This window comes from Falco punctatus (assembly GCF_963210335.1).
Source record: "Falco punctatus genome assembly, chromosome: 15".
Taxonomy (NCBI): Eukaryota; Metazoa; Chordata; class Aves; order Falconiformes; family Falconidae; genus Falco; species Falco punctatus.
In genome coordinates, this window is record NC_137595.1 from 8,317,052 (window position 1) to 8,342,153 (window position 25,102).

General features: G+C 49.5%; 1 protein-coding gene across 2 annotated transcripts in view; it reads right to left on the bottom strand.

The window, feature by feature from the left end:
* The window catches only part of ZIC3 (Zic family member 3), a 47,314-nt gene extending 22,967 nt beyond the window's left edge, over positions 1-24,347 (bottom strand). The window contains exons 1-3 of one of the 2 annotated variants that reach the window (XM_080366104.1): positions 23,310-24,347; positions 22,533-22,645; positions 1-21,923 (exon numbers count right to left, since the gene is read on the bottom strand). The exon at positions 1-21,923 is cut by the window's left edge and continues 22,967 nt beyond it. In XM_080366104.1, the coding sequence (XP_080222230.1) occupies positions 21,741-21,923; positions 22,533-22,645; positions 23,310-24,345 (1,332 nt within the window). In that variant the 5' untranslated portion in view covers positions 24,346-24,347 and the 3' untranslated portion in view covers positions 1-21,740. Of the gene's footprint in view, positions 21,924-22,481; positions 22,646-23,309 lie in introns of both variants that reach the window. The other variant, XM_080366103.1, reaches the window with a different exon arrangement.
* Positions 24,348-25,102: the final 755 nt, after the last annotated feature.

Consider the following 25,102-nt stretch of genomic DNA (forward strand, 5'->3'; position numbering starts at 1 on the left):
GGATTTTAACATTGTTACCATTTTATAGAGCTGAAAAGGCTGTGTTAATAAAATGCATAATTGAAATTTACCCCTCCTTTCACACTAAGAAGCTATAAAAACTTTTGTACTGTTGGTCCTAAATATTTTTTGTATCCTACAGCTATAACCGTTTCTCCAAACAAGTTTCAAACTGACACATAAACCAGTGTATTTCTTCAGTGGCTATTGCTGTGAAGGCAGTCAAATTAATCTAGGTTATGGCATCTGACTACAAAGTATCCTACAGATTGCTTTTATACATTTGCCAAATACTTTCCAAAATGCTGGACGGAATAAGTAATAAATAAAGAACATAAACTCTGAAAAACACTAAAAAAAATAATATTTGTCTTTTTTTTCCAGCTCACCAATCCTCTGTGTTTCTTTCCATGCATAGTTCCAATTTTCCAGTATTCATCTCAAAATCTACTTTCCTCCTTTTTTAAAAAAAAAAATTAAAATCTCAGCTAGTGAGACAGAGGAGAATCTCTTGCACTCAGCAGACAGTAGTAACAAGCTATTGAAGGCAGGGACCTTGTACGAACTGGTGTGAGCGAAGGCGCCCAGCTCTCAGAGCAGGCACTGCACAGGCTGCGTACGAGCAGGACTATTCCAGCCAGCCACCAGCACCTCTTCGATCTGATTTTCCTCTACATGATCCAAGGTTTGTTCTACAAGCTAAAAGACAGAACAAGTTAAACTTGTCCCCGCTTTCATTTCAAATTTGTCCTTGTCTTTAATATTGACACAAAAGTCATTGAACTACCTGGGCAAATTGTGCATGCTGCTGCCCCAAAGCACCACACCTTGGGTTCAGTAGTAAAACGTCTCCTGATTTTAGCAAGCCTCAGTTTCTCTCCGCACAGAATTGCTGCTCCAAAAAATTCACATCCCAAGGGAGCAAGCCAGAGCCCTCAAAGCACCAACCTCTGGAGCAAATGACATTGCATTAATAAGAAACACATCTATTCTCTGCACAACCAAGCCCTGTCAAAACCTCTTTCCAGGTTACTAGTAGGTGGCCACGGAGTTAATTGTAAATACATGTCTGCACCAATAATTCAGGAGAAGAGGAGATCCTGAAGAAGCCCATCAGAAATAACAGGTTTGTAGCAAGGCCCCCGAACAGATGCAGTGCTGCCTTTCAGAGCCAGACCTGATTTCAGGAGGTTTCCTAGGCCTATTAGCTCTCGCCCATGACCCTCACAGATATTCTAATAAAGTTATTTTCATTTCAAGGCTCAGTCTCTAAGGACCCATTCCTGGAATCAAAGCTTTGCCCTGTACATGCAGTTACACATACACTGCCAGGTTAAAGAGCATTGAGTAGGGGCAGGAAATCCATGAAGACTTCTCCCCTCTGCAAGGCAGGAATTTAGCACTGAGGGTCACCTGCCTGCTCTGGCATGTGCTACTGAGAGGACTGGCACCCAGCTCTCCTGCTCCTGCAGGAATACACTTGCCAGTATTTTATGCCTGCAGAGTCCTCGGCACATGCAGAACTTCAGCAGCTTCTGAAAACTTCTCAATTCTTTGTCTGCCAGGTGGGAGGAGAGGAGTGGGCTGTCATGACCAAGTCACAGGAGTCTTGATAGAAAAATCCCTCTTTGGAGTTCACTAACACATAGAAAACAGCCCAGGATCTGTAATTCTGGTACCGTAGCTTGCAAAGGGTGAAGAAACACCAGTCTGACGATTCTGATGGACAGAACAAAACAAAACATAAATATAACCCACATTCCACAACAGAACTGCCCAGAACAGCCTCCAGGGATCCAGCCTGTTTCTCCCACTGCCAACAGGAGCTCTGCCATCCACTTGGATGGGATTAGGGCTCAGTTTTAGATAACCATCTCAAGTGGAAACCACAGAACATGCATCACAACTGGAACTACAAGCCTGAAATAGAAAGCTATGGGCCGAATTCTGTCACCTTTATTCAACCCTCCTTCCTCCACCTCAAGCAAGCTCAATCCTGGCCACTAAACCAGCCTATTTGCTGCCTAGCAGATTCTTGGTCCTTGATGCTGGATGCCCGGGATTTACAAGCCATGTTTAGACATAAATAGAGATCAGTCTCTAGGCAGGATCATTCAAGGGCAGACCAAGTGCTGATGACACCGACTAAGAAGGTATACTTGGAGGAGTAAACTAGTCGGTGCTGCCACAACACTGGCACCAATGCCAAGTGCAGCAGGAAGACTTAAGACCCAGCGAGCTCCCCCAGCATGAGAAAAGTTAGATGCTGTGGGCACTTGCAGTGCCCCAGATGTCAGAGCAGATCAGTGCTGGGGTAGCAGGGGTGCTGCGATCCTGGAGTAGGGCTGGATAACAATGCAGGGCACAGACAGAGCAAGGGCTGGTCATTAAAGCTTGAATAGGCAGAAAGGAAAAGGAATCTCCTAATCATTTCCTTTAGCCATCTCAGCTCCCCTCCCATCCTTTCCCCCCTCCTGGCCTTTTGAAGATGCTTGCTAATAAGTGTTAACGAGTTGCCTGACAAAGGAGGAGGGGGGGAGGAGGGGGAAAGACACTAGTGAGGAAGAAAAGGGACCAGACAGAGGTCTGTGAATGCCATGGTGTATTCTGGATGTAAAGGATCCCTGAGACAGGACCCCCACCCCTGGCAGGCTCATTTCAAGAGCTGACCTCTCAACTGAGGTTAGTGGGGATTTTTTTTTTTTTTTTTTTTTTTTTGCACATCACACGTCTCCTTTCCTTTCTTCCAGTCCATCTGAGACACGCCTGCAGCTTGCACACACCAGCTTGCCACTGTTAGTGCTGCCACCTTCTTCAGTTCCACCACTTATTTTCTCTTTCTCCCTCCATTTTAGACCTCTCTCATGTACAGCCAGAACACAGCTGCGCACGCTAAAACACCCTGGACTGCTGTTTACCCTGTCCTTTCTGCCAGCCTCAGCAAGAACATGACTCTCCCAGAGCCCAGGCAAAAGACTCACAGAATACTCCTTGTATTTTCCAACCACCTCTACAGCAGCTGCTCTTTCCACCTTGGAGGGTTCACTATCTTTGTCAGATTTACTGCTTGCAGCCTTAAATGCTGGTATTCCCATTCCCCACTGCACTCACCTTTTCTATAGAGGGGCTCTACCTCCCTCCAGGCCTTCCCTCTGGACACAGGATGCTGCTGTTCTTCTGCCCCTCTGGGAATCAATTCATTTGCTCAGGATTTCACATCACTTTTGCACTGGAACGGCAACTACAGAAGGTTGTGAGAGAACAGAGAATCAGGCCCAGCATCTTTTCCTATGAGAGAGTTTACCTCAGCCAGCTTCTAGCACAACTCCATTTACATGGCTCCATCACCAGAGCTTATCAGTCACCTTCTCAGCTGGGAACTGCAGCACCAAAATGGGATGCCACAGAGCCTGAGGACCATAACCACTTCACTCTCACCTTAAAGAGGGGAGCCTTTCATCTCAAAGCTGCATCTCAGCCCTTTTAGAAGCACACCAGGACTCTAAAGAAAAGTGCAAAGCATAGTTTGCCTCACCCAAGTCTCTAACAACAGCCTGAGACACAGCCCTGCACCCAAAGCCCCCAAGCAGCAAAGCGGGCCCTTCTGCTAAGGCAGGCTTTTTTACAGCCCCTCCTCAAAGCAATCAGTTCATTTCTCCCAGCTGGCCCACCTCTACTCCTACAAATCACTACCTGCTGCACAGGCCTTTTTCTAGTTGGTACCAAGGGGCTGATTAACTCCTTCCCTGCCAGCCAGTGGAGGTCTGTCTACCTTAGCATAGCTTCCCACCTCTATTTCCTCTTCCCAATGCCTCGGAGATGGAAAAGGTCTCTCCCTGCCATAAACACACATGGAGCCCTTTCTAGAGAAGGTGGTCATCTGGCTGTTCACTTCATTTGGAAAAATCATTGCCCTCGTTTATATTCCTAAATACCAATCTGAGCTTCCAAGCGTATGAAGTGATTCAGCTTGAAATCTCAGCCCTGAGGAATCTCCCCCACCTGCGACATCCTTATTGACTACAGACCTCTCCCCCTTTCTCCTGCCAGCAGGGAGGTGAAGCCAGGCTCACCCCTGCTATAATGCCATTAGGAGACATTTGTGCCAGCTGAATCCAGCTTCAATGGAGTTACGAAGTAAATGAATTTGACCCATAATTTTGTTTCCCACAAAGTACAACTGAGACCCTCAACATATGGATATTTCTTAAGGAAGTGATTTTCTGAGAACAATAGTGAACTTGAAGAGACTGACAATGCCTCTTTAGCGGTTTGGCTAGTAGAAGAAGGTTATCAAGTTGTCCCAGGGGGGAAAAAAAAGTAAACTCTTAACTAGAGATGCAATTTTTGAATTGCTAGAAAACCATTGATTTAGTATCTAATCAGATCATTGTGGTTTTACTCATTCATGCTCAATTCATCAAGAAAAGTGGTTCATTAATCTAAAGAACTAGGCATAAAATTTATATATTGACTACTCTGTTTTATTGCCAAAGCCTACTGTATTATAGTTCAGTTTTATGTGCATTATAATAAAAAGCATGTGTGAATTCTCATATTTTAAAACAGTTGTGGATCCGTGTGGTTTGAGTTAATGCTTTTGAAAACATAGTCTCCACACGATGCTATCTGAAAATAGAATCTGCCTATGATAAATCTTTAACTCTTGAGATGTGGTATAATAGCATTTTGTGATAAAAAGAAATCCATTTTTGGAAAAGGGACTTTAGCCATGCGCTCAGAAAATGTTTTAAAAAAATAAAACTTTTAAGGAGGCAAAGACCAATTCACTGCAATACAAAATCTCACCTCCACTGAGGAAAGGAAATACTTTAGACACTACAGCATGGGGAAAAAATTGGCAACTCCAGCCAGGTTGAAAGACGAGAGTAAGTACATCAATAATTAATCCTTATATCTTACCCAAGAAGGGGGGAAAAATTTCAGCCCAGGTACAAGTTAACATGTGAGGACTATATACTGGGAAACATGCTATTGACAAATGGCAGAATTAACCTCTGTATTCTTCATTTATAATTAAGCCTGCAGTTGCAGGAGGATTATGAAACAAACATTTGTTCCCATTTCACTAAGTCTATTTATCAACAGTAAATATCAGCAGCAGAGATAAGAATAATATCCAGTTTGTATTTTTCAGGACATCAGAGAACAAGACCTCCTGCAAACAAAAAAAAGAAGGTGAAAGTAAACGAAGCTCTAAATATTAGTGCAACATAACATTCACATTACTTACATGCTGAAGAATAGTACTTATGTCAAATGATGAGTATGACTTTAACCATTTGCATTTCCATATTTTTTAGACTAGCTCTGTGTACTTCAAGGATACGCTAATGCAAGAAGCAGCATGTTTACAATGCTTGGCATCTGCCATATAAATAGAAGCGATATACCATCTTCATTTGCTTCACTGGTAACAGGTGCTACCACCTCTAGTCTTCACCAAAGGTCTAATGCAGCTTTCTTAGAAACACTGAGCTCGATTATGCTAACAGACTTAAATGCAAATGTTTTTTTCTGCTAAGGGAGAATTCTGGTTAACAATCAATGTAACAGTATGGCCTATTGTTAGAACAAATTACCCAGTCCATTAATTACACAGCTATCTTTCCATCAGCTAGAAAAAAAAATACCCCCAATTACATACACATACTAAGTAACCTGTTGTTCCAGTATGGCCAAAATGAATGGTGATGCGAAAAACAGTGGTGTAACTCCCCTGGCTCTCCTGAAGTTAACTCCCCTGGCTCTCCTGAAGTTAAACCACGATGCTTTGGGCCCGTTTGTCTAAGGAAGTCAGCGTCTTCGTGGGTGACTGATTTTTAGTGACAATCCCTAAGTAGTTGTCATATTCTGAAGTTGCTCACCCTGCCCTCCAGGGACAACAGGCCCGCTTGAATTAGTACTTGTGCCCAGGCAGTGGGAACCAGACTCTCTTGCCCTCCTGCCCTGGGGTACAGAACCAGTGCTGACGAGCTTGTTCGGTTGTAGCACCTAGACATTGGAGTCATGGTTGTCCTTGAGCCAGGCCTCTGCTTCTCAACTCTTTTTGTATAAAAACCGAAAAATCCTGCAATTAAGTACTGGAACATGGAGCTTCCCTTTCCCAGGAGAGACACCTGGACTTCTGAGTCCACACTGGACCACACCCTGAGGCTCCAGCAATATTTAGAGGTATTACATTAATGAGCACTTTAGCAAACCATCCACTACACAGTGACAAAAACTCCTGTCACAGTGTAATAATGGTGACATTGTGTCAAAGCTTCAGTATGCTTCAAGGGAGTCAAAATGACACTCAACCATGCAAAACACAGTCATCTTCAGAACATTTCTGGGTACACACAAAAGAAATAGCCAGGACCATACAACCTTTTTTTCTTTCCAACCATTAGACTTCATTATTCCACCCAAACAGCTGTTAAAAAGAACCCAAGGTTTCATATGGAAAGAGCAGCACAAAAAGTGGATTGCAATTGTTGGAAGAATGGGGACCTCATGAAAAATGAGTGCATGGTTCCCCCTGTGACAAGATTTGAGAACTCCAGCAAAGCCTGGAAAACCTTCTGTCATGTCTGGTTATCTCTGCTGCATAACGTGTTCCCCAAAACTTGTTTCTCTTTTGAGCAGATGGGAAATCTTCACTCCTAAATGAATCTGGGGCAGTATCTAATGATGCAGCCAAGCAAGGCCAGCACACCACCTTCCACAGGGCATTCAGAGCAACAGATGAACATACCAGTAGTATGTCTGCAGGGAGAGGCACTGACAGACACCCTTTCTTCTGCCCCTCAGACAAGATTACTAGCTGAGACTCAGCACCATGCTGCATTAACTCTTGCTGACCAAGGCTGTCCTGGGTTTAACCAGCTCAGAACAGGCAGCAGGAAACGGGGCTGCCTGCACGTGCCCTGAGCGGATACAGCCAGTATCTAACAAAGACTGCACTCCGCATCAGATCTGCATTCCTGGGACTGGAGCTTCCAAAGTGGCAATGGGGAAGTGATACCTTCACCTGATGATTCTCACCCGAGCTCACACTAAAAAGTCACATGATGGAAACAAGCTCCAGTAGAGGATGGCTCTGATGTTTCCCTTTGCAACCTCTCTGGTTAAAACCTGCTCTTATTGTTTGTTGTTCCCAATTCTGATACAAACGATTTGTGGGTGTGGATTTCAGCCAATCCATTGCAACAATTATGAGAGGATTCGCTGTTCACCAGAGCACTACCATGCAGTGAGTTTGGAGACCTATATAGCAGCACACTGCATCATACCTGAGCAGTACAAATAAGCTCCATCAAATACCTGGTTTTCTCTTGGTTAATATGTCTATTCAGCAAAGCAGCAGCCATCAGGAAGATTTAAGCATATACATAAAACTAAGCATACATCTAAGAGCTTTACTGAATACATGTCCCTTGCAGCCTTGTGATAATCATGTATGTATCTTTGCAGAAACAAAATGTTAATGAGTATTCGTCAGAATCCTTTTTGCTTCACATTAAAAATACTCTTTGTGCAAGTGTTCCCAGGAGAAAAAGGAAGAGAGGATGGAGATTTCACAGCTCTCTGAAGGCTTTTATACAGCATTCATCCTATTTTGTCCAACTCAATAGCAGCTTCTGCTTCAACCACAAGTACACGTCACCATTGCCACTACCCCCTAAAAAGGCAGATATGGATCCACACTAAAAATTACTGTGATGAAGACAAACTTGGCTGGGTATCATCATGTAAAAGAGGGACAGAATAGACTGAGTGGGGGTTGTAAAAGAAAAATGGTGAGTGACCGAGAGCACAGGCAAAGAACAAGAGCCAAACCCATTTAAATAAACCCAAGGACAATCTCAGAGATTGCTTTTGTGTGGGGGCCAGCTGAAAGAGGCTTGAAGTGGGAACAAAACCAGACTGTTGATGTTTTGCGCACTGCAGTGTCCAGGAGCTGGTGCATCTTCTTGGTGAAGACGTAGAATTGCATCCAAACAATTTCTGTTTCCCCTCTTACAAGCAAACAATCTGCATGCCTCAAATTTTGACCAACCACCTGATTCAAAAGCAGCGAGGCTCCAGAACCAGCAGCCAGAGCAGCTGTCTTCCCTCAGGGAGCAGGAGTGACATTATGACTGAAGTTAAAGACACTGAGGCCAAAGAAACTCAGCAGCGTCTGGACTTCAGGTTCATGCTCACACTTTAACAGGTTCCAATGTAAAACTAAGGACATATGGTGTCCTTGACTCCAAGTTTTACTAGACAGCAGCGTAACACCATCCCCCAGCACTCAGCCGCATCCTGGGCTTTTTCAGCTCTTCTCAGACTGTTGGGTCCCATAAACAAACAGCAACGTTTGTTAGGGCTGGCTGTGGAGGCTCCCTGGGGAATGTCCTCCACCACCCTTCCCACGGTGGGCAGCCTGCACTTTCCAGCTCCCACAGCCAACAGGCCTTGAGTTTCAAGCTTCGGGCTTGGATTAATGGCAACCACTTCCCACTAATTCTCCTATGACAGCCACTCAGGGAAATGCACCACTGAAGCAAACACTTCCCCACATATTCCAAGGGCTTTGCAGCATCTCCTGACAAGCATTAAAAAACAGGGGAGTTTGAAAGTCAAATTGTGCCCTCAGAAAGAGCAGCCATTTCGCTGTGATAATGCTGTGCAGGCAGCATCTCCCCACACTGCCTTTCATGCGGTCCCAGTGGTGAAGCAGGACACAGATTCCCATTATTAGCAGCTCTCCAAAGTACAAGAGACAAATTATCGCCTGGTAATAACTATTAGTGAGAAGAGTATTCTGTACTCTTAAGATTTTTGTTTATCATCTTGCATTGCAAAAAGATTTTGAATAATCTCCCAGCCAAAGTTGCAACGACACAAATACTAATGCAGCACCAAAAAACGCTTGTTTGAACCAAGCACAGCTCACATCCTAAAGGTGGTCACCACAGCACGGAGCAAGCAAAGCCACCAGCCACTTTGTACAGTGTCTTTGCAAACTGGAGGAGCCCTGGCAGTTCGAGCACAGCCACCACTGGCAGGACTGAGCAGTGCTCGTTCGCGGTTTTACATCACTCCCCGAAGCCAGGGCTCGGACTTCCCAGGCCTGTCTCCTAACTGCGGGAGCGCAGTGCCCTCCCGAGCCCTCCCCACCCCTCTCTCAATGCCCTAAACTGACTGACGGAATTAGATTTGTGGAGTGAACTCAGTTGCTTTTGATCTCTATTCAAGGTGCCATCAAGGGATCTTAATAGGTAGTATCTTAGCAAACGCTTTAAGGCCTGAAACCGTCATTAAAGAAACTCCTGATTCTCACACTTGTCTGAAAGAATAGAGGAGCAAGCTGGCTTCAAATGTCAGCTGACAGATGGGAAGACATATGGACTATAGGATTGCTGATCTAAAGAGTCAGAGCCATGGTCAGGCTAAGGAAACATACATCTTTATTTTGATGTTGACCTCAAAGAGAAGAGGTCTGAGCCAACAGAAAGGGGAAAGGGCAAAAAATATCACAAGTCTGAGGCCAGGATTGCTTTGAACTTGAGGACAAATATACTAAACGGTACCAAGTTGACAAAAAGGCTTCCTGACACTCCGTGTCTACAAATTTAGCAGTGTGACCCATATAGCTGCTTGATGCATTTTCAGTAACAAGTCGAGTAAGGATCAGTAACGCTGATGCGATTCCTTGTGGCACCCAAGAAGTTTGTCATTTCTTCCAGTGTCAACTATTCACGAAGCCCCAGCATGGAGCAGGCACTTTGGGTTAAAGCCCCCATGATCCTTCTGCCAGTCTTTGGAGGGGCTACAGACGTACAGGATCACCCCATGCCACAGATCAGTGGATCCCTGCAGATCATTTCTCCTCGAGTCCTGTATTTGTCTCTGTACTGGCTCTATATGGAAAAACGTATGACCCCATCCCAACTCATTAACATTGCACATAGCATTTTCTATAAAACTCCCCCTGGGACGCTTAACTGTATTCCTTTCCAGCACTGAAAAAATGTTCAGGATAAAGTTTAGACATTTGGAGCCTTCTGCTGAATTTAAATGGCTGTGCGAGGAATCCATGAAACAAATGAAGGGACAGATATCCTATTTTCTTCCCAGAAAAAAAAGCAGGGCCTTTTAGTTCACTGTCTTTCTTCATGTCGTCTTTTTATCACAAGTGTGCACTGATGAAACTACTTTAATGCAGTCTGTTCCAAGAGATTAAATTGAATGTCTGTGTAGAGTTTCAGGGCTCAGCAGCATAGCATGGCAGCTTCGTTTCACATCTCCGGGACACTGGGCAGGCATAAAAATAATTGCAGACTCAGAAACGATCAAGGAATGTATCCCGGCTGCAACAGATGCTGTATTAAAAGGAAAGACAAAAGCCAAAGTGCATAATGAATTTTAAAAGATTTCTTTATCAAACATGTCATTTGTTTGAAGGACTGAATTGCTGGCATCAGATGTGGCAGATCAGCTTGTTACCAAAGTGAAACATGAGGACTGCTATGCAATGGCAATTGATGAGTCAATTGAAATCACTGATGTTGCTCAAATACTCATCTTCATTTAATATGTCAATGGTCAGAAGTTAACCAAAGACCTTCTGTTTTTGTCGCCACAGAGGCAAACCAAAGGCTACAAAATATGGTGTGCTAGCACTGAACCTCAGAGGCCCTAATATATTTAATGGGAGCTGACGCTCCCACTACAGTTGTCTGCGAAAAATAATTTCTGACATACTCCTAACAACTGAACTCAGGCTGGTGAGTATCAGTGCCTTGTCCATCAAACATTCTCTGAGCTGTATTAAAAGCAAGATATTAAATGGCATTAGATTACCCAGAAACACAGTCGTCTGTCTAAGGCTGACACCTATTCCTTGTGCTGATTGTTTCAGCTTTCTCTTTATGGGGATTTTGTTGAAGGGAACAGTTTGCTAAGTACTCAGGTGGTTTGTTGATTGATAAAAATACAAATAATGCTTGGTAAAAATAGAGAAAGCTATTTTTAAAATTCTTTCCTCCTCCAAAACAAAAACAAAACAAGGCAAAAATAAAACAACCCTCAAACATATTTCCCCCATCCCTTCTAACTATTTCTAGGTTACCTGGACAGATTTTCTTGTCTTAATACAACAAGCCTAAATAATCTTGAAAAAATCTTTAGAAGGTTCAATTTTTATACTTTGGAAGCCCAGAGTGAGAAAGCAGAAAGGGTGACTTTATCTGAGCCAATTTTCAACAGAAGTACCCATCTGTATTTTTCACTAGAGGAAACAGCAAACTGACCAAGAGAGCCAGTCCTCTCTCAGTGCCTTTGGAACACACTTTGAAGATCTTACAGTAGAGAGGCAAGTCTCCCCTGAGTTTGGTAAATAACCCCCCGGATAAACTTGCTGAGAACATGCAGGCAGATGTAACTAGTTGGGAAAAGCTTTCAGCATGGTTTGCTTTACGGGCTGCACTGCTACTGCTTTTTTCTGCCCTGGTATTTCCACCTCCCCTGCTGACGGAGGCAGACAGGAGCGAGAGGTCAGCAGCCCAGGGGTCTCCCGTTGGTGCCCACGGGGCCTACCCGACAGTGGGAGAAGTCACCCAGAGCCTAAGGAGAGACACCCCATGCCTCTGGCCACGGCCAGCCTGCAGCCTCAATCCAGCTGCAGCGCGATGCCTAGTAAATGCTCTGGGATTTGTTAAAAATGAGGCTTTTCTAATATGCTGAAGATGACAGACCTCAAGTTGTCATATATTAAAATGGTGCGTACATTCCTTCCCCCAAGTAACCAATAATGGGACAAAAATCCTTGCCAACTCCAGTCCGTCCCTCCTGCCAAGGATTGTTTGTTTGAGCTCGGCTCATCCCAAGTGCCCCCATTGGGATCCAGATATAGATTAACACAGTTTGGAAATGCACAAGGGCCACAATCATGCAAGGCTTGATCCAACCCAGACTGGAGTCCGTGGAAAGGTCTGCATTGACGTAAGTGGATAGAGAGCAGCACCATCGCGCCTGCTGCTGAGAACCCAGCCCCAGTCCCTTCGCCACGGCAGGACCCAGGCTGTGGCCTCCAACAACGGAGAACGGGAGCCGTGGGGGAGCAGGAGGGCAACAGCAGCTCCCCGAGGGTCCCTCTGGTCCTGAGCCTGGTGGGCATGAAGCTGCCTGCAGCACGCCAGCCTCCTCCTTCCCCCTGGCAGCTCAGGTCTGGATTGCCAACGGGCTCCGTCACTGGCCACATCCCAAAGCTCCGGCATGGGAACGGCGCCACCGATGCCCGCGGCCCGCACCCGGCCCGCACAGCTTTATCACGGGAGCCAAAGCTTGCGTAGCACGGAGTGTACCTCACCCCAGGCATCGCACGCTCTTTCCCACAGGGCAAATCCTGTGCGCACCTCCAGAGACACACACTTTTGTGGGGGCTCTGCCTGAACAGCCTGCGAATGCAAAAGGCTCAGCTGGATGTATTCACGCACAGGGACAAGGAGCAGCTCCTCACTCTGCACCAGCTTGGCTGCCTTTCACTCCCCTATTCCTCCTTCGCCAACCCACATCTCTTTTGTTCCTCCTTTCCTCATTCCCACATTTTTGTGCTGCCTCCCAGGCATCCCTCGCTTTACCCATCAGCCTGCCCTTCCACACTCTTCTCCAAGTTTACTTCTCAGCCATCATTTCTTTGGGATTTGCTGCAGTCACAGGAGCAAGAATCGAAATGGGGAAATACCAGCCTTGGGGCCCTCTCTCTTTCACAGTCTCGGGTACTGGTACAGTGCTAGTAGGAGACAGTACCAAGCCAAGGGGGGCAGCATTCATGCATGCACTAGTCCCCAGCTTGGGGCCTTCTACTCTATCACAGCAATAAAAAACTGCCCATTCAAGTCCTTTGTCTTAAAGATTTCCATCCTGGCTACAGCAAGTGCAGATTTATTGGTGGGAGCAACTGCAGGAGGAATAGTAAACAGCACGCGCGTGCGTGCCTATGTGCCAGCGCATGGGATACCATGCCTCTACCGAGCACGGCAGAAGCTCACAGCAGCCAGGGTTAAATATGTGACTAATATAAAATGGGTTTCCCAGTGCCTTAATAAATAAATAAATAAATAAATAAATCATTTGGCATCTTCTTTCCTGACATACACAGCACAGCCAGAGCGTTGTGGGGATGCACTGATGGGGGAGAACTGAAGCCAAGAGAGACAGCTGACTACACTGGATCCGAGGAATCAGACACCTGCCTTATTACGAACAGTGATGCACAGCGTGGCCTCTGCTTTCTCACAGGCCTCCCCTCACGCAAGCTAAATTACACTACCTGTATCCAAGCGAAATTGCACAACCTGTATCCGTCACTGCCTGCCACCATCCTGCTTAAAGGTGCAGCCCCACACCCACTGCGAGAGCCCGGCCAAGGGGCAGACCCCTGGCTCCCCGCACACTGTTTCCTACCACAGTCTCCCAGCCCTTCCACAGAGGCACACAAAACGCTTACAAACTTGTTGACACTTCAAAATAATACGTTAATAATGATAAAATCAGCAGCCACATCTTTTGCTGACTTCTGTAGGAATTTTGCTGGAGAAAGGATGGCAGGACGCAACTCCAAGCACGCTGAGTGACATCTTATATTTTCCAAACCGCCCTTAGATTTTTCATAACATCTAGCAAGCAAGTTGCTGACAGAAGCAGGATGGTTGCCTGTTTGTTGGGCAAGAATACTTCACGATTCAGTAGAATACCAAATTTGGTAGAATGTCTTCCACTTTGGTAGAAGATATTACAAACAACTGTGCATTTTAACACGTTTTCGTATTACGCATCACTCATTCTGGGGAAGGGGGTGGTGATCATTTTCTGCAGACAGCTAGCAATGCTTCCAAGAATGAAAATGTTCATCGAAAGATAATGAAAACCAGACATTTAGTAACATTTTCATTTTGCATGTTTAAATATTTATAACTATGTTCATAAAACCACATGTTTGCTCTCCTAATGCTCTAGTGATTGTGTTTATGAAATGCAGTATTTCTCCGATGCCCCTTCCTTGCGTCAGCTTCTCTGCCGGGCACGATTTACTTGCGCTACGGCACTGACGACTAGCTTTTATGTAAAAGACTGTCCGAGATTAAGAACAGAAAATTACTGAAAAGAAGAAAACATATTTTCAGAACATTAATGTTTCACTGATGCATATGTGATTTTAAACTTTGTAGGGGGCATGTGTGCTGGCTTAATTCTTTCACTGCAATTTATTGTCAATCTGGAAGGAAACTATTTCTTAACCGACAGCAAAACAATGAAATCTAGAAATACAAGTGTGATAAAAATAAGATGCTGATATAAACTACTGTTACCTCTAGAAGACTTTTTTTTTTTTTCCCCTAGCTTGGATGAAAATTAAATGACTACAAGAAATTTTGTTTTAATGGTGCGGTTGCTCGAGTTTGTGTTACAAATTTCTAAAAAGCTGATCAAGTGGCCACAGCCTGAAATTGGGACTGTTAGACTTAGCAGACTCAGATGTGAGCCCGCTGTATTCTTCGCTGTCCTCTGATCGCAGACATCTTGGTATAGCTTACATGGTCTGTTCTGGTGTATCAAACGTGCAGAGAAACCACGGCTGCAAGGCAAGGCTCAGCCACACAACTAGGGACCCAGTATAGGACCCAGTAAGTTCTTTATCAAATTACAATTCTCAAAACATCCCGTGTCAGCTTGTAATTTCGAAAAAGAACCAATGGGTACATGGCTCTTTTTAAAATTCTCTTTTCCTTTGTTTTATTTAAACATCTCCAACCTGAGATTTTTGAAAGGGTCAGGTAACTCCTATGAAATCAAGTCCTCAGCAACACAAAGCGAGCATCAACAGAGCATTTTTTTTAATCTCAGCCCAGCGTCCTCACAGACATACAGGGAGTATCTTCAAGGTGCAGTTTCAACCCCTTTGGTCCTTTGCCTGCCTTCTCCTTCCACACCAGCAAAGAACGCAAAGGAAACAGAAAGAAAGTAGCAGATTGCAATGTCACATTGCTATCTCATTTTAAAAACAAAATGAGTGGTGCAATGCTATTAAAGTAAATCAGTCTGCTTACTGCATTATTTTAAAACACTTCTGCAGGCCAAGATTAAAAATTGAATAAATATTTTACTGCTGCAGCGTTGCCAATTCTTACAATATTACCAATAGCCTAATTTTAAAAAATATAAGTCAAGCTCCAGAATCAGGCAATTGCACAAAAACTCAAGCTCCACTTGAAAACACAGGTATATGCCCCTTTGGCCTTAAAGCTGTCACAAGAAAAAAAAAAAAGGGGGGGGGGGGGGGGGAAGGCAGAAAAAGAAAATAAAACCATTCACTTTCTTTTCCTTTCTGAATTTTGTCAAATTAAGCAAGACCATTTCAGGGGTACCTGAAATGTGATTTTAAAATATTTATGACTGACAGTTTCAGCAAGTTCCTGCAGCATCTTTTTTCTAGTAAAAATAAATACTATGAGAAAAACTAGTATTCTGGGGAACATCTACCTTCCTTAGCACCAGGAGCCCTTGAACCAGTGAGCAACCACAGTCCAGTCCTTGCAAACTCTGCATGCATCGGAGGAACTTTAGTCACATAATCTGCTGCATAGAGATTTTTCTCTTAATTAAAGATAGTATTTGAGTCCAAATACAGATTTTTCCTATAGTTAAGACTGAGTTTCTCTCACCAATCTCAACACAAGTTTTACTTTTTTCTTGAGGTTATCAATAATCAGTGAGAAGCTCAAGTCCACGGATTTAATAGGATGCTAAATGCAAACAAAAGAAATGTTTATTTTCAGTAAGAACACAGTGAAGTGGTGGAGACTCTAAATTCAACTGCATTCTACTAACACAGGTAAAAAAAACAAACACAAACCAAATTAAAATAAGGAAAAAAGCAAATAGAAAGAACAGTATCATCTTCTTGCCCAAAACAGTAAATGGATTATGCTATGTAAACTACAGAAAACAGCAAAAATACTTTTTAAAAAAAACAGCCAACCACCACACACAAGATTTTGCACTGGAATAATATCTTAGTGAAAATGGGAGGAATTTCAAGAAGAGGTAAGTAGGTAGGTAATTTTATCGAAAGCAAATACTATATGCCGATTCGCTGCCTCTCGAGCCTTCCTGGCTGTAGCTATATTTTCCAAGGTGGTTGTTCTCTGTGGCATGCAAACGCAGCAAGCCCATGGCTAGCAGGAACCAAAATCCTGACATTTTCTACCCTGCCGTGACCCTGCCAGCTAAAGGCCACATCCCAGCCTGTGAATAAAGCCCACCACTCATTCCTGCTCCAAAAGCCCACCACGCTCCCCTGAAGCACAGGGAGCAGTGACGACCCTGCACCTGCCCGGGCACGGCACTCCGCATGGGCTGCAGAGCAAAACACTTTTTCTTCCCATACCAAACCGTGCCAATGTTCCACTTTTTTCCAGCCTACAGACTAGTTTCTACCCAAACACCACAGACACTGGAAGCCAGGTAGCACACAGCCTTCTCAAAAGCTTTAGGATCTCTGCCCAGCCGCTTGTTCTGCCACGCCAAGTGCCCCAAAATCTCGGCCTGAGAGCCATTTTGTATCTGCAGGACTACCGCAGGCCCAAACCGGGATTATACAATGCTCTGGAAAAGGAAAAAAACACGGGAATAGCCCTGTTCTGCATGTATCCTTTATGCTCCTCGGCCATTAAGCCTCTCGGCTTCCCCAGCCTCTTTCCAAGGGCAGGACTGCTGGTGACCTTTCCCCTCTCCGAGTTTCCCGGCTGTCCCAGGTCAGGCTACCTTGCCCAGCGTACACAGGAACAAATCCCCAACATGCGAGCTGGGTCTCCCTCGAAAGGAACTTCACGTATTGCCCATTCAACCATTTCAAAGTCGAGCTTTAGCAATTTCAAAGCTGCTACTATTGAACAAGTTGCCAAAACAAAATCATTCAGCTAAACTTTTTTTTTTTTTCCCCCCAGCCCTTTTTATGAAAGTTTCTTTTCACTCAAACATTTGAAATGGAGAAACATTGCCAAAGTGTCGGCTGAAAGGAAAACTAAGCGGCACATAACCTTCTTTACTGAGAATAAAAATTAGCATCTTAATATTAAATTATATCTGCGCCCCCTTAGACACTGCCTCCCCTGCTTTATGCAGAGGGTTTTTCCACGGCTAGTGCAGAACATGGGTCTGTAAAGCCACCCTAAACCTTCTCCTACCAAGTCTGCAGGGCAGGTCCTTACTTTGCCATTCTCACTCACCAGCATAAACTCTTACACAAGCATTTTTACTGCCTGCAGTTATGTTCAGGTGAGCAGGCACTTGCAAGACAGATTATATTTTTAACCCATACAAACAGCATAGCAAGGGTAACCAAATGCCTTAGTTCAGGGGATGTACAGATTAGTCAGCACGATACAAATTATTTCCTTCTGCACACTCCATAATAAAATTAGATTTCTGCAAATGATTTTAAGGCTTTCTCTAGAATTTTATCTCTCCAAAACATGAGTGTATCTCTGCAGAGATACTGCCCATATAGTTTGGTCAAACTAACAGCATAAATAACAGGGATGGTTTATCCAACAGTCATGAAACTTAAGCTCAGCTAAAAATGCTGGTGTTCGTATGCAGTGCTTTTAACCTGGGAACATCATACTAAATAGTAAAACACAAACACACAATACTACACCCTTATCCATTGCTTCAGAGCTTTACAGCCGACAGAGTTACTACAGGAACTTAATTCCTGGTGTTGTAGCACCGAGACACTCGAACACAACCTGATCAAATGCCTTCAGGACTCTGCCTTCACACTGCGTGCAACCACTAGCTGCTAATGGCATGCACAAAGCTTGAAAAAAATAAATATTATTTTCAGAGGATTACACCAGACAGAGACAGATATGCAAAAACAATTACACTAAAGGAATCAAAATATTCATGGCTCATAGAGCGTGGTAGCGAAGGAACGGCTCCAGCTCATCGCCTGCCTCTGCTCAGATTCTTTGTAGCGCTATAAACCAACATTACCCCTTTTAGAAAACCACCCCTTATCTGGGGACAAGTCCACCCAACCCTACTCATACAAGCAAGCACAGCGACTTCAAGGGAGCTGCTAGGCTGGGAGAGGGCAGCAGAATATGGCCCTTTTTTGTGAACAGTCCTGGGACCCCTCTGGGGTGCGACACAAGACCCATTATTAATGACCCACTAAAAGCTGAGCTAACACAGCACCTGCTCCGCCAGCGCTGCCCTGCCCCGGCCAGCTCTGCAACGCTTTCGCCCAAGCTGTGGGCACAGGGGATGCCTGCGGGTCCCTGCTGCCAGCCCCCGGCATTGAAAATCATGAGCTGTCTCACCCCGACTCACAAAACCAGCCTAAGAAATGTGGGGAAAAGGCTTTTTTGCCTGCTCTAGGACTCTCCCTGCAATAGGCAAGGGACAGAACCTTTTTGATTCTTTCCACAGAAAAATCCTTCATATTTGTCCATGAGAGCAGAGCACTCGGCTGCAGGGTGAGACAGCTCTTCCCCGGCCTTCACCCCCAAGGTCTCCGGGCCAGCAGCAGCCAGGGGGGCAGAGGCACTGCAGCAGCAGCAGCACCCACCAGCACAGCGTGCCATGCTGAGGGGACACAGCCCTCCTGCCCCACCTCTACGGTGCTGGTGCTGAACCCTGTGTGCTTTGCAAGCATTTCACAGCCAAACAGGTCCCCAGCCCCTTTTGCACCCAACCCAAACCCATTCCTCCATCCCAAACCACGCACACACACCCCAGCTGCCCCTGCCCTGTCCATGCCCCATTTTGGGAGGAGGAATGGGGGGATGGGGAACTGCAAAGTGGCCGGGGGTGGGGGGGTGAGGGGCACTGACCTCAGTGCAGTGCGGGCAACAGTTTGCTCCCCCTTTCCCCATACTGGGTGCAAGCTCTGGCACGGTGGGGAGGCCCCAGGGTGGGGGGGCCAGCTGGCTACCCTGAGGAAGCCAAACGATCCAAGATGCTGGTTTTACATCCTAGCTATAAAACCAGCAGGGGCTGTGCTGCCGGCCCAAAGCAGCACTGCAGGGGCAAGAGAGCAGGTACGCCAGCAGGGCCTGAGGGCCCCAAGGACCAGCCAGAGCCATCTGCGGGGCGCAGAAGGCCCCCCACATCCAGCCCCCGGCGGGGCTGCTCCTCCGGGGCCCGGAGATGCTGCAGCCTCCCAGATGGGGTTCCCCAAGCCGGACAACCCCGACCGCAGCCAAGCCTCCCGCTCTGGGACGGCGTTTTGGGGACTGACAGCAGCAGACACCCCCGGGGCACCCACCCAGGGCGCCCCACCGCCCAGCCCTGCGCACCCCGCGCCTCCCCGGTTCCGAGCAAAGCAGTAACGAAACCGAGCCTACCGGCACGTTTCCCAGCCTGGCGCGGTCCGCAGTGTCCGAGGAAAACCCGACGGCGCCCGGCGGCTCCGCTGCTCCTCGCCCGCACCGTGCGGGGCGGCCCCGCTCGCCCCCCGGGATGGGCCCGGGCCGGCCCCGCTCCGCGTCCAGCCCCGGGCTCGGCTCTGCGCACAGCGAGAGAGAGACTTCACAGCATAAAGGCAGCGGAGATCCACGTCTGGCCGGGGCACCTCGGGGGGAATTATTTTAAGAAGCCAGGCTGGGGCAGTGAGGAGCGGGGAAGCTGCCTGCACAGGGCTTGGGGATTTTTTTTTTTTTTTTCAGATGTGCAGCCGCAGCGGCTGTGATCCACCTTTCTCCTGTGTTTTTCTGCCCGGTAAACCTTTCTTTTCTTTTTTTTTTTTTTTTTTTTTTTGAGGGAGTCGAGGGGAGGTTTGTTCAAACTTAATTTTTAAAGCATGCAAGGTTTTCACGGGTTGTTCGCCCGAGCGGACCCTGCGGCACGCTCGAGGGGACAGGCCGCCCCCCTGTGCCCCAAGTCAAGTTCAAGACGGGTCTGTCTGGGGTCTCTCCCGGTCAGCGGAGGTGCGGAGCCCGTGGTGTGGGTCCGTCCCCCCGCCTCGGAGCGGGGGTCAGCCCGCGGCAAGGTCCCTGCGGTGTGAGGGGGGATGCGGCCGCCGAGCCGTACGCCCGGGCTGGCCGCGCTGGAGGGGAGCACCGGTCGCACTTCGCCGGGGCGGGAGCCCGTCTGCAGCCCCACCGGAGCTCCGGCCGGCCCGCCGGGGCCGCGGGCCTCTCCCGCCGCCGGGGGCACGGAGGTTTGCCGGGGCTGGGGAGCTTCCACCATCGCTCTGGCTGCTTGGGGCTCCTGGGCGGCGCCGGAGAAGTTTCTCGGGTGAGATGTCTCTGCTGGACCCCTTTTCTCTCCTGAGGACGGGGAAGCTTTCCTGCATCCTAGTCAGAATAAAGAGAAAATAAAAAAAACCAAACAGGCGATAATGGAGAACGTCCAGCGCACCGCGAAGCCGCCCCGGGGTCCCCCCGGCCTGCAGCCCGGTGCCGGCGGAGCCGGTCCTGCACGGCTCGCCCGGCCCCCACACCCCCGCCACGCAGGCAAGGGGCGCCGGCCGCCCCGCCGCCCCGGTACTCACCGTCGGGGCCTCCCCGTCGAGGCGGCCCCGCTGCCCCCGGCGCTCCTCTCCCTCGGCGGCGGCGCCGCGCCCCGGGCTCCGTTCGCTCGGGAAGGTGCCGGGGAACGAACCGTTGGGCGACGGAGGGCGGGGACAAAGGGACAGGAGAAAAAGCAGCAGCGAAGCAGAGGCTTCACCCGGCACCGCAAGCTCGGAAACAACGGCCCGGGCCCCGGCGGCCGCGCCGAACCGGGCCCGCTACGGCACCGCGGCTGCCCCATCCCCCGGAGAGGTCAAAACCAGCTCTTTCCAAAACAATAAACTTTTAATGCTAAAGCAGTTATAACCAAAAGCTGTACAGAGTTGGAATTTTTTTTTTGTTTGTTTGTATTTTTTTTTGTTAGAAAACAATTTTTTTCTCCCCCATAAATATTGTTCAGTTCCCGGCACTTTGTATCAATAATTAAATTACGAACGATAAATATGGCATCATGGATATGTATTTACAAAAAAAGTTATTACAAAAAGGCAACTGTTATACTAAACGTCACAATCTGGGTAGAATAAACACCACATCCTCATCCTGAAAAATACTGACCGACCCCATCAGACGAGAATACATTCACAAGTGTAATGCTTGGAGAGAGAGAGAAGGAGAAAGAGGAGGAGAGCAGAGAAAGAAGCAGCAGGAGAGCTAGAGAGGAAAGTTCAAGACATAACAGGACTTTGGCACGGTTTAAGACTGTAAGTTTAAACAATCACCACTAAGGCGAAAGAGAATTTTCATCCTCATGTCAACATCCCACCGAAAGAAGGAAAACCAAAACAGATTAAGAATTAAAAAAGTGGGGAATCGGAGGAAGAGGGACTCGGGCAAGGAAGAAAAAGAAAATATCAAAGAAACAACTGCGACTGCAAAAAATGAGAGAAAAAAAAAAAAAAAAGAAATCCAATCCTGAGAAAAGGACATGGCTAGTCCAGCGTCTGGGCTTGCAAAAAATAGTAATAATTATAATATAATAATAAAAGACACCCCCCCCTCCAGATCCTGGCAGTTTAACTATGCGTAGCCCTATGCGGTCATCGGTGTGGAAACTCCATTTCCGTGGGAGCGAGCTGCAGTTGGCTTGGTTTGTCCTTTTTTTTTTTTTCCTTGTTCCCAAAGCATTTGGTCCAGTCTGTGGCCGGGCAGCAGCTGCCTTCACACATACCACTCATTAAAATTGGGGGGCAGTCCAGGGTTGTGGCCGGGGTTACTCTGGAGGGCGGCCGGCGGCGTTTTAGTGGAGTCCTTACTGCCAGCAGAGCCCACTGCAGGGGGGGTGGAGGACTCGTACCCCGAACTGGCTGCAGGGGAAGAGTCCGACCCCTGGGATTCGTGCACCTAAAACCAAGAGGCAGAGATGGGAGCGAGCTCCGAGTCCCCGCCACCCTGCTGAGCCAGGCTGGAATGCTCCCCCGTGCAGGAGGGACACTGGGGTCCAGCGGCTCGGCCTCTGCCTGGCAAGCAGGCAGTACATGCCTTGCTGGCCACCCTGAGCACCGGCAGCAAATGCCTGCCTCGGCTCCTGGCTACTCTGGGCAGCATCCTGGCATGGCGGGCTGTAGCATCCCAGCGTGGGGGGCTGCAGCACCCCGGCATGCGGGGCTGCAGCCACAGGCCAGGTTGCATTTCACAGCTTTCCAGCACTGAGCCGCACTCCGGAAACTGGGCAGCGCTTGCACCGGTGGGAGCACAAAAAGAAACTACGCCATTTCCCTGGGCTGTGCTCCAGTCATGGCCTAGATAGACACCGGGAACCGCTCAGGCCACGCTGCCAGCATGGAGCACTGCGGCAGGCACTGCTCAGCTCTGCCCTGCCCAGGGAAACGAGCCCTGAGCACACCAGCGACTGAGCATCCCCGCTCCGGGAGGAAAGGGCTGGAGCGCAGGGGTGATTACCTTCATGTGTTTCCTAAGTGAGCTGGGGTGGGTGTAGGATTTGTCGCACACCTTGCAGATGTAGGGCTTGTCCGAGGTGTGGACGTGCATGTGTTTCTTCCTGTCGCTGCTGTTGGCGAAGCGCCTGTCGCAGCCCTCAAACTCGCACTTGAAGGGCTTCTCACCTGTGAAATTCAGAGAGGGTGAAGGAGGGCCGTTCCCCTCTCCATCCCCACCTGCCTCCTCCCAGGACAACCTCTGCCCCGCTTGCCCCAGCCTGGGGATGCGCAAGCACCCCAACAAATGAAGAAGGGGAAGGGGGACAGCAGGGTTTGTTCCAAGTCAGATAAATTCGGGTCAGCCTTTATTACTTCTCATTCACCTCCCGCCAGGCCCGCGCTGGGCTCCAGTGGGAACAAACGGCAGCTGGGCAAGCCCGGGGTGGGAGAAGACCCGAGATAAATTCAGGGGCTCGGACAGTTTTACAAGACGTACTGGCGGATACGAGCCAAAATACATTTGCTTTCCTGCCTTCTCCCTCTCTTCCCTCCACCCGTGCGGAGGGCTGAAGGGAAGACGGGGCTGCAAATAAAAACCACTTTGACAAAAGTATCGCTGATTTAATTAGGAGAGACGCCAATCAGGCCTAAAAATAAAATAAAAAGGAGCGGAAGTCACCGAAAATGAGCCTTCATTAGCATTTCTATGGTTCCCTCCGCAGAGGCGCGCAGGGGGCCGCGAGCGGCGGCAGCGCCGTGCTCCCGTCCGCGCAGCCCCGCGGAGGCGTGTGCCCCCCGGGGGGGGGGGGGGGGGGAGACGGGGGGGGGGGACGGGGCACACGGGCCTTACCTGTGTGCGTCCGCTTGTGAATCTTGAGGTTCTCGGAGCGAGCAAAGATCTTGCCGCAACCCGGGAAGGGGCAGGGGAAGGGCTTCTCCCCCGTGTGCACCCTAATGTGGTTCACCAGTTTGTATTTCGCCTTGAAGGACTTGCCTTCCCGCGGACACTCGTCCCAATAGCAGATGTGGTTGTTCTGCTCCGGTCCCCCGACGTGCTCCATGGTGACATGGGTCACCAGTTCATGCATGGTGCTGAAAGTCCTGTCGCAGCTCTTCTTGGGCCGGCTGAGCTGGCTTTCGTCGAGCCACTTGCAGGACAATTCTTGCTTGATGGGCTGGCGCATGTACCGAAAGAAAGCCCCGGGGCCGTGGTGGTGGTGGTGGTGGTGGTGGGCCGCCACGTTCATGCCCATATTCATGTTCATGTGGTTGTAGTTGTGGAACTGGGCGCCGGCGTAAGGGTCCGTGCGGGGGCTGGAGACGGCCCGGTAGGGATCCGGTCGCCCGAAGAGGTCCCCGCGCAGCCCCAGGTGCATCTGCCCGTTGTCCACATGCCCGTTGGGGGACGTGTGGCTCGGGCTCTGCTCGTGGAGCCCCGGGAAGAGCAGGTAGCCCGGGGTGTCCGGGATGCCGCCGGGGCCGTGCAAGCCGCCAGGGGAGCCACCGAAAAGCCCGTGCTGCGCCGTGCCGGAGGCGGCGTCCGCGATGCCGGAGCCGCGGTTGCGGAAGAGAAAGTCGCGGGTGGAGTTGAAGGCGGCGGCCCCGCCGTAGGAGGGCACCTGGCCGGCGTGGTGGTGGTGATGGTGGTGATGGCCAAGGGCGCTGGCGTAGCCCGGCGCCTGCGGCGTGAACGCCGAGCTCTGCCCGGCGGCGAGGTCGTGCGGGGCCGCGTTCAGCTTGAAGGCGGCGGCGTGCGAGGAGTCCCCGAACGGGCCCAGCCCCATGCCGGCGGCGTCGCGGCCCGGCATCTCGTGGTGGCGGGGCGCCGCGAAGCCGCCCACCCCCAGCGCCGGGAACTGCGGCCCTCCGTCCAGCAGCATCGTCATGGGCGCGGGGCCGTCGGCGCGGCGGCAGCCTGTCCCCCCACCACCCACCTCCCGCCCGCGCGCCCGCCCCCCCAAAAGTACAAAACCACCCCAAAACGCACCCCCACCCCCCGCTGCGGGCAGGCGCTGCGGCCGGCCGCGGGCGGGCAGCGAGGCGAGCACCCTCCGTCCAACACAAAAACAAAACAAAACAAAAAAACCCAAAACAACCAGCCCCCAAAAACCACCCGCCCCCAGAGGCGCCCGCCCCCCGCGCCGGGCCGGGCAGGGCGGCGCAGCAGGGCGAGGCGCAGCGCGGCCGCGCTCCCGCTCGGCGCCGTCGGGGCACTGACGGGGCGCCCGCCCGCGCCTCGCACATAAACCAACTCCGGGGCCAGGCCGCGCCGCGCCAATGGGGAACCGCCGGCCGCCGCGTCACCTGACCCGCCGGCCGCCGTCCCATTGGCGGCGCGCCGCTTGATTGGCACGCGCCCCGCGCCGCCGGGGACGCTGATTGGGCGCGGGCGCCTCGCAGGTAATAACGGGGCGGCGGAGGGGTGGGGGGCGGCCGGGCGCGGGACGGGACGGGGGGAGCGGCGGGGAGCCCAGCGCCCCCGCTGCTGGCGGGGCGGCCCGGCCCGGGGCCCAGCGCGCTGTGCCGAGGGGCAGGCGGGCACCTCCGCGCACGCCCGGTGCGAGTCCCTGTGTCCTGCAGCGTGACCGTGCGCGGTGCCCCCGTTGCCCCCCCCCCCCCCCCCCCCGTGTCCCGCCGCGCCGC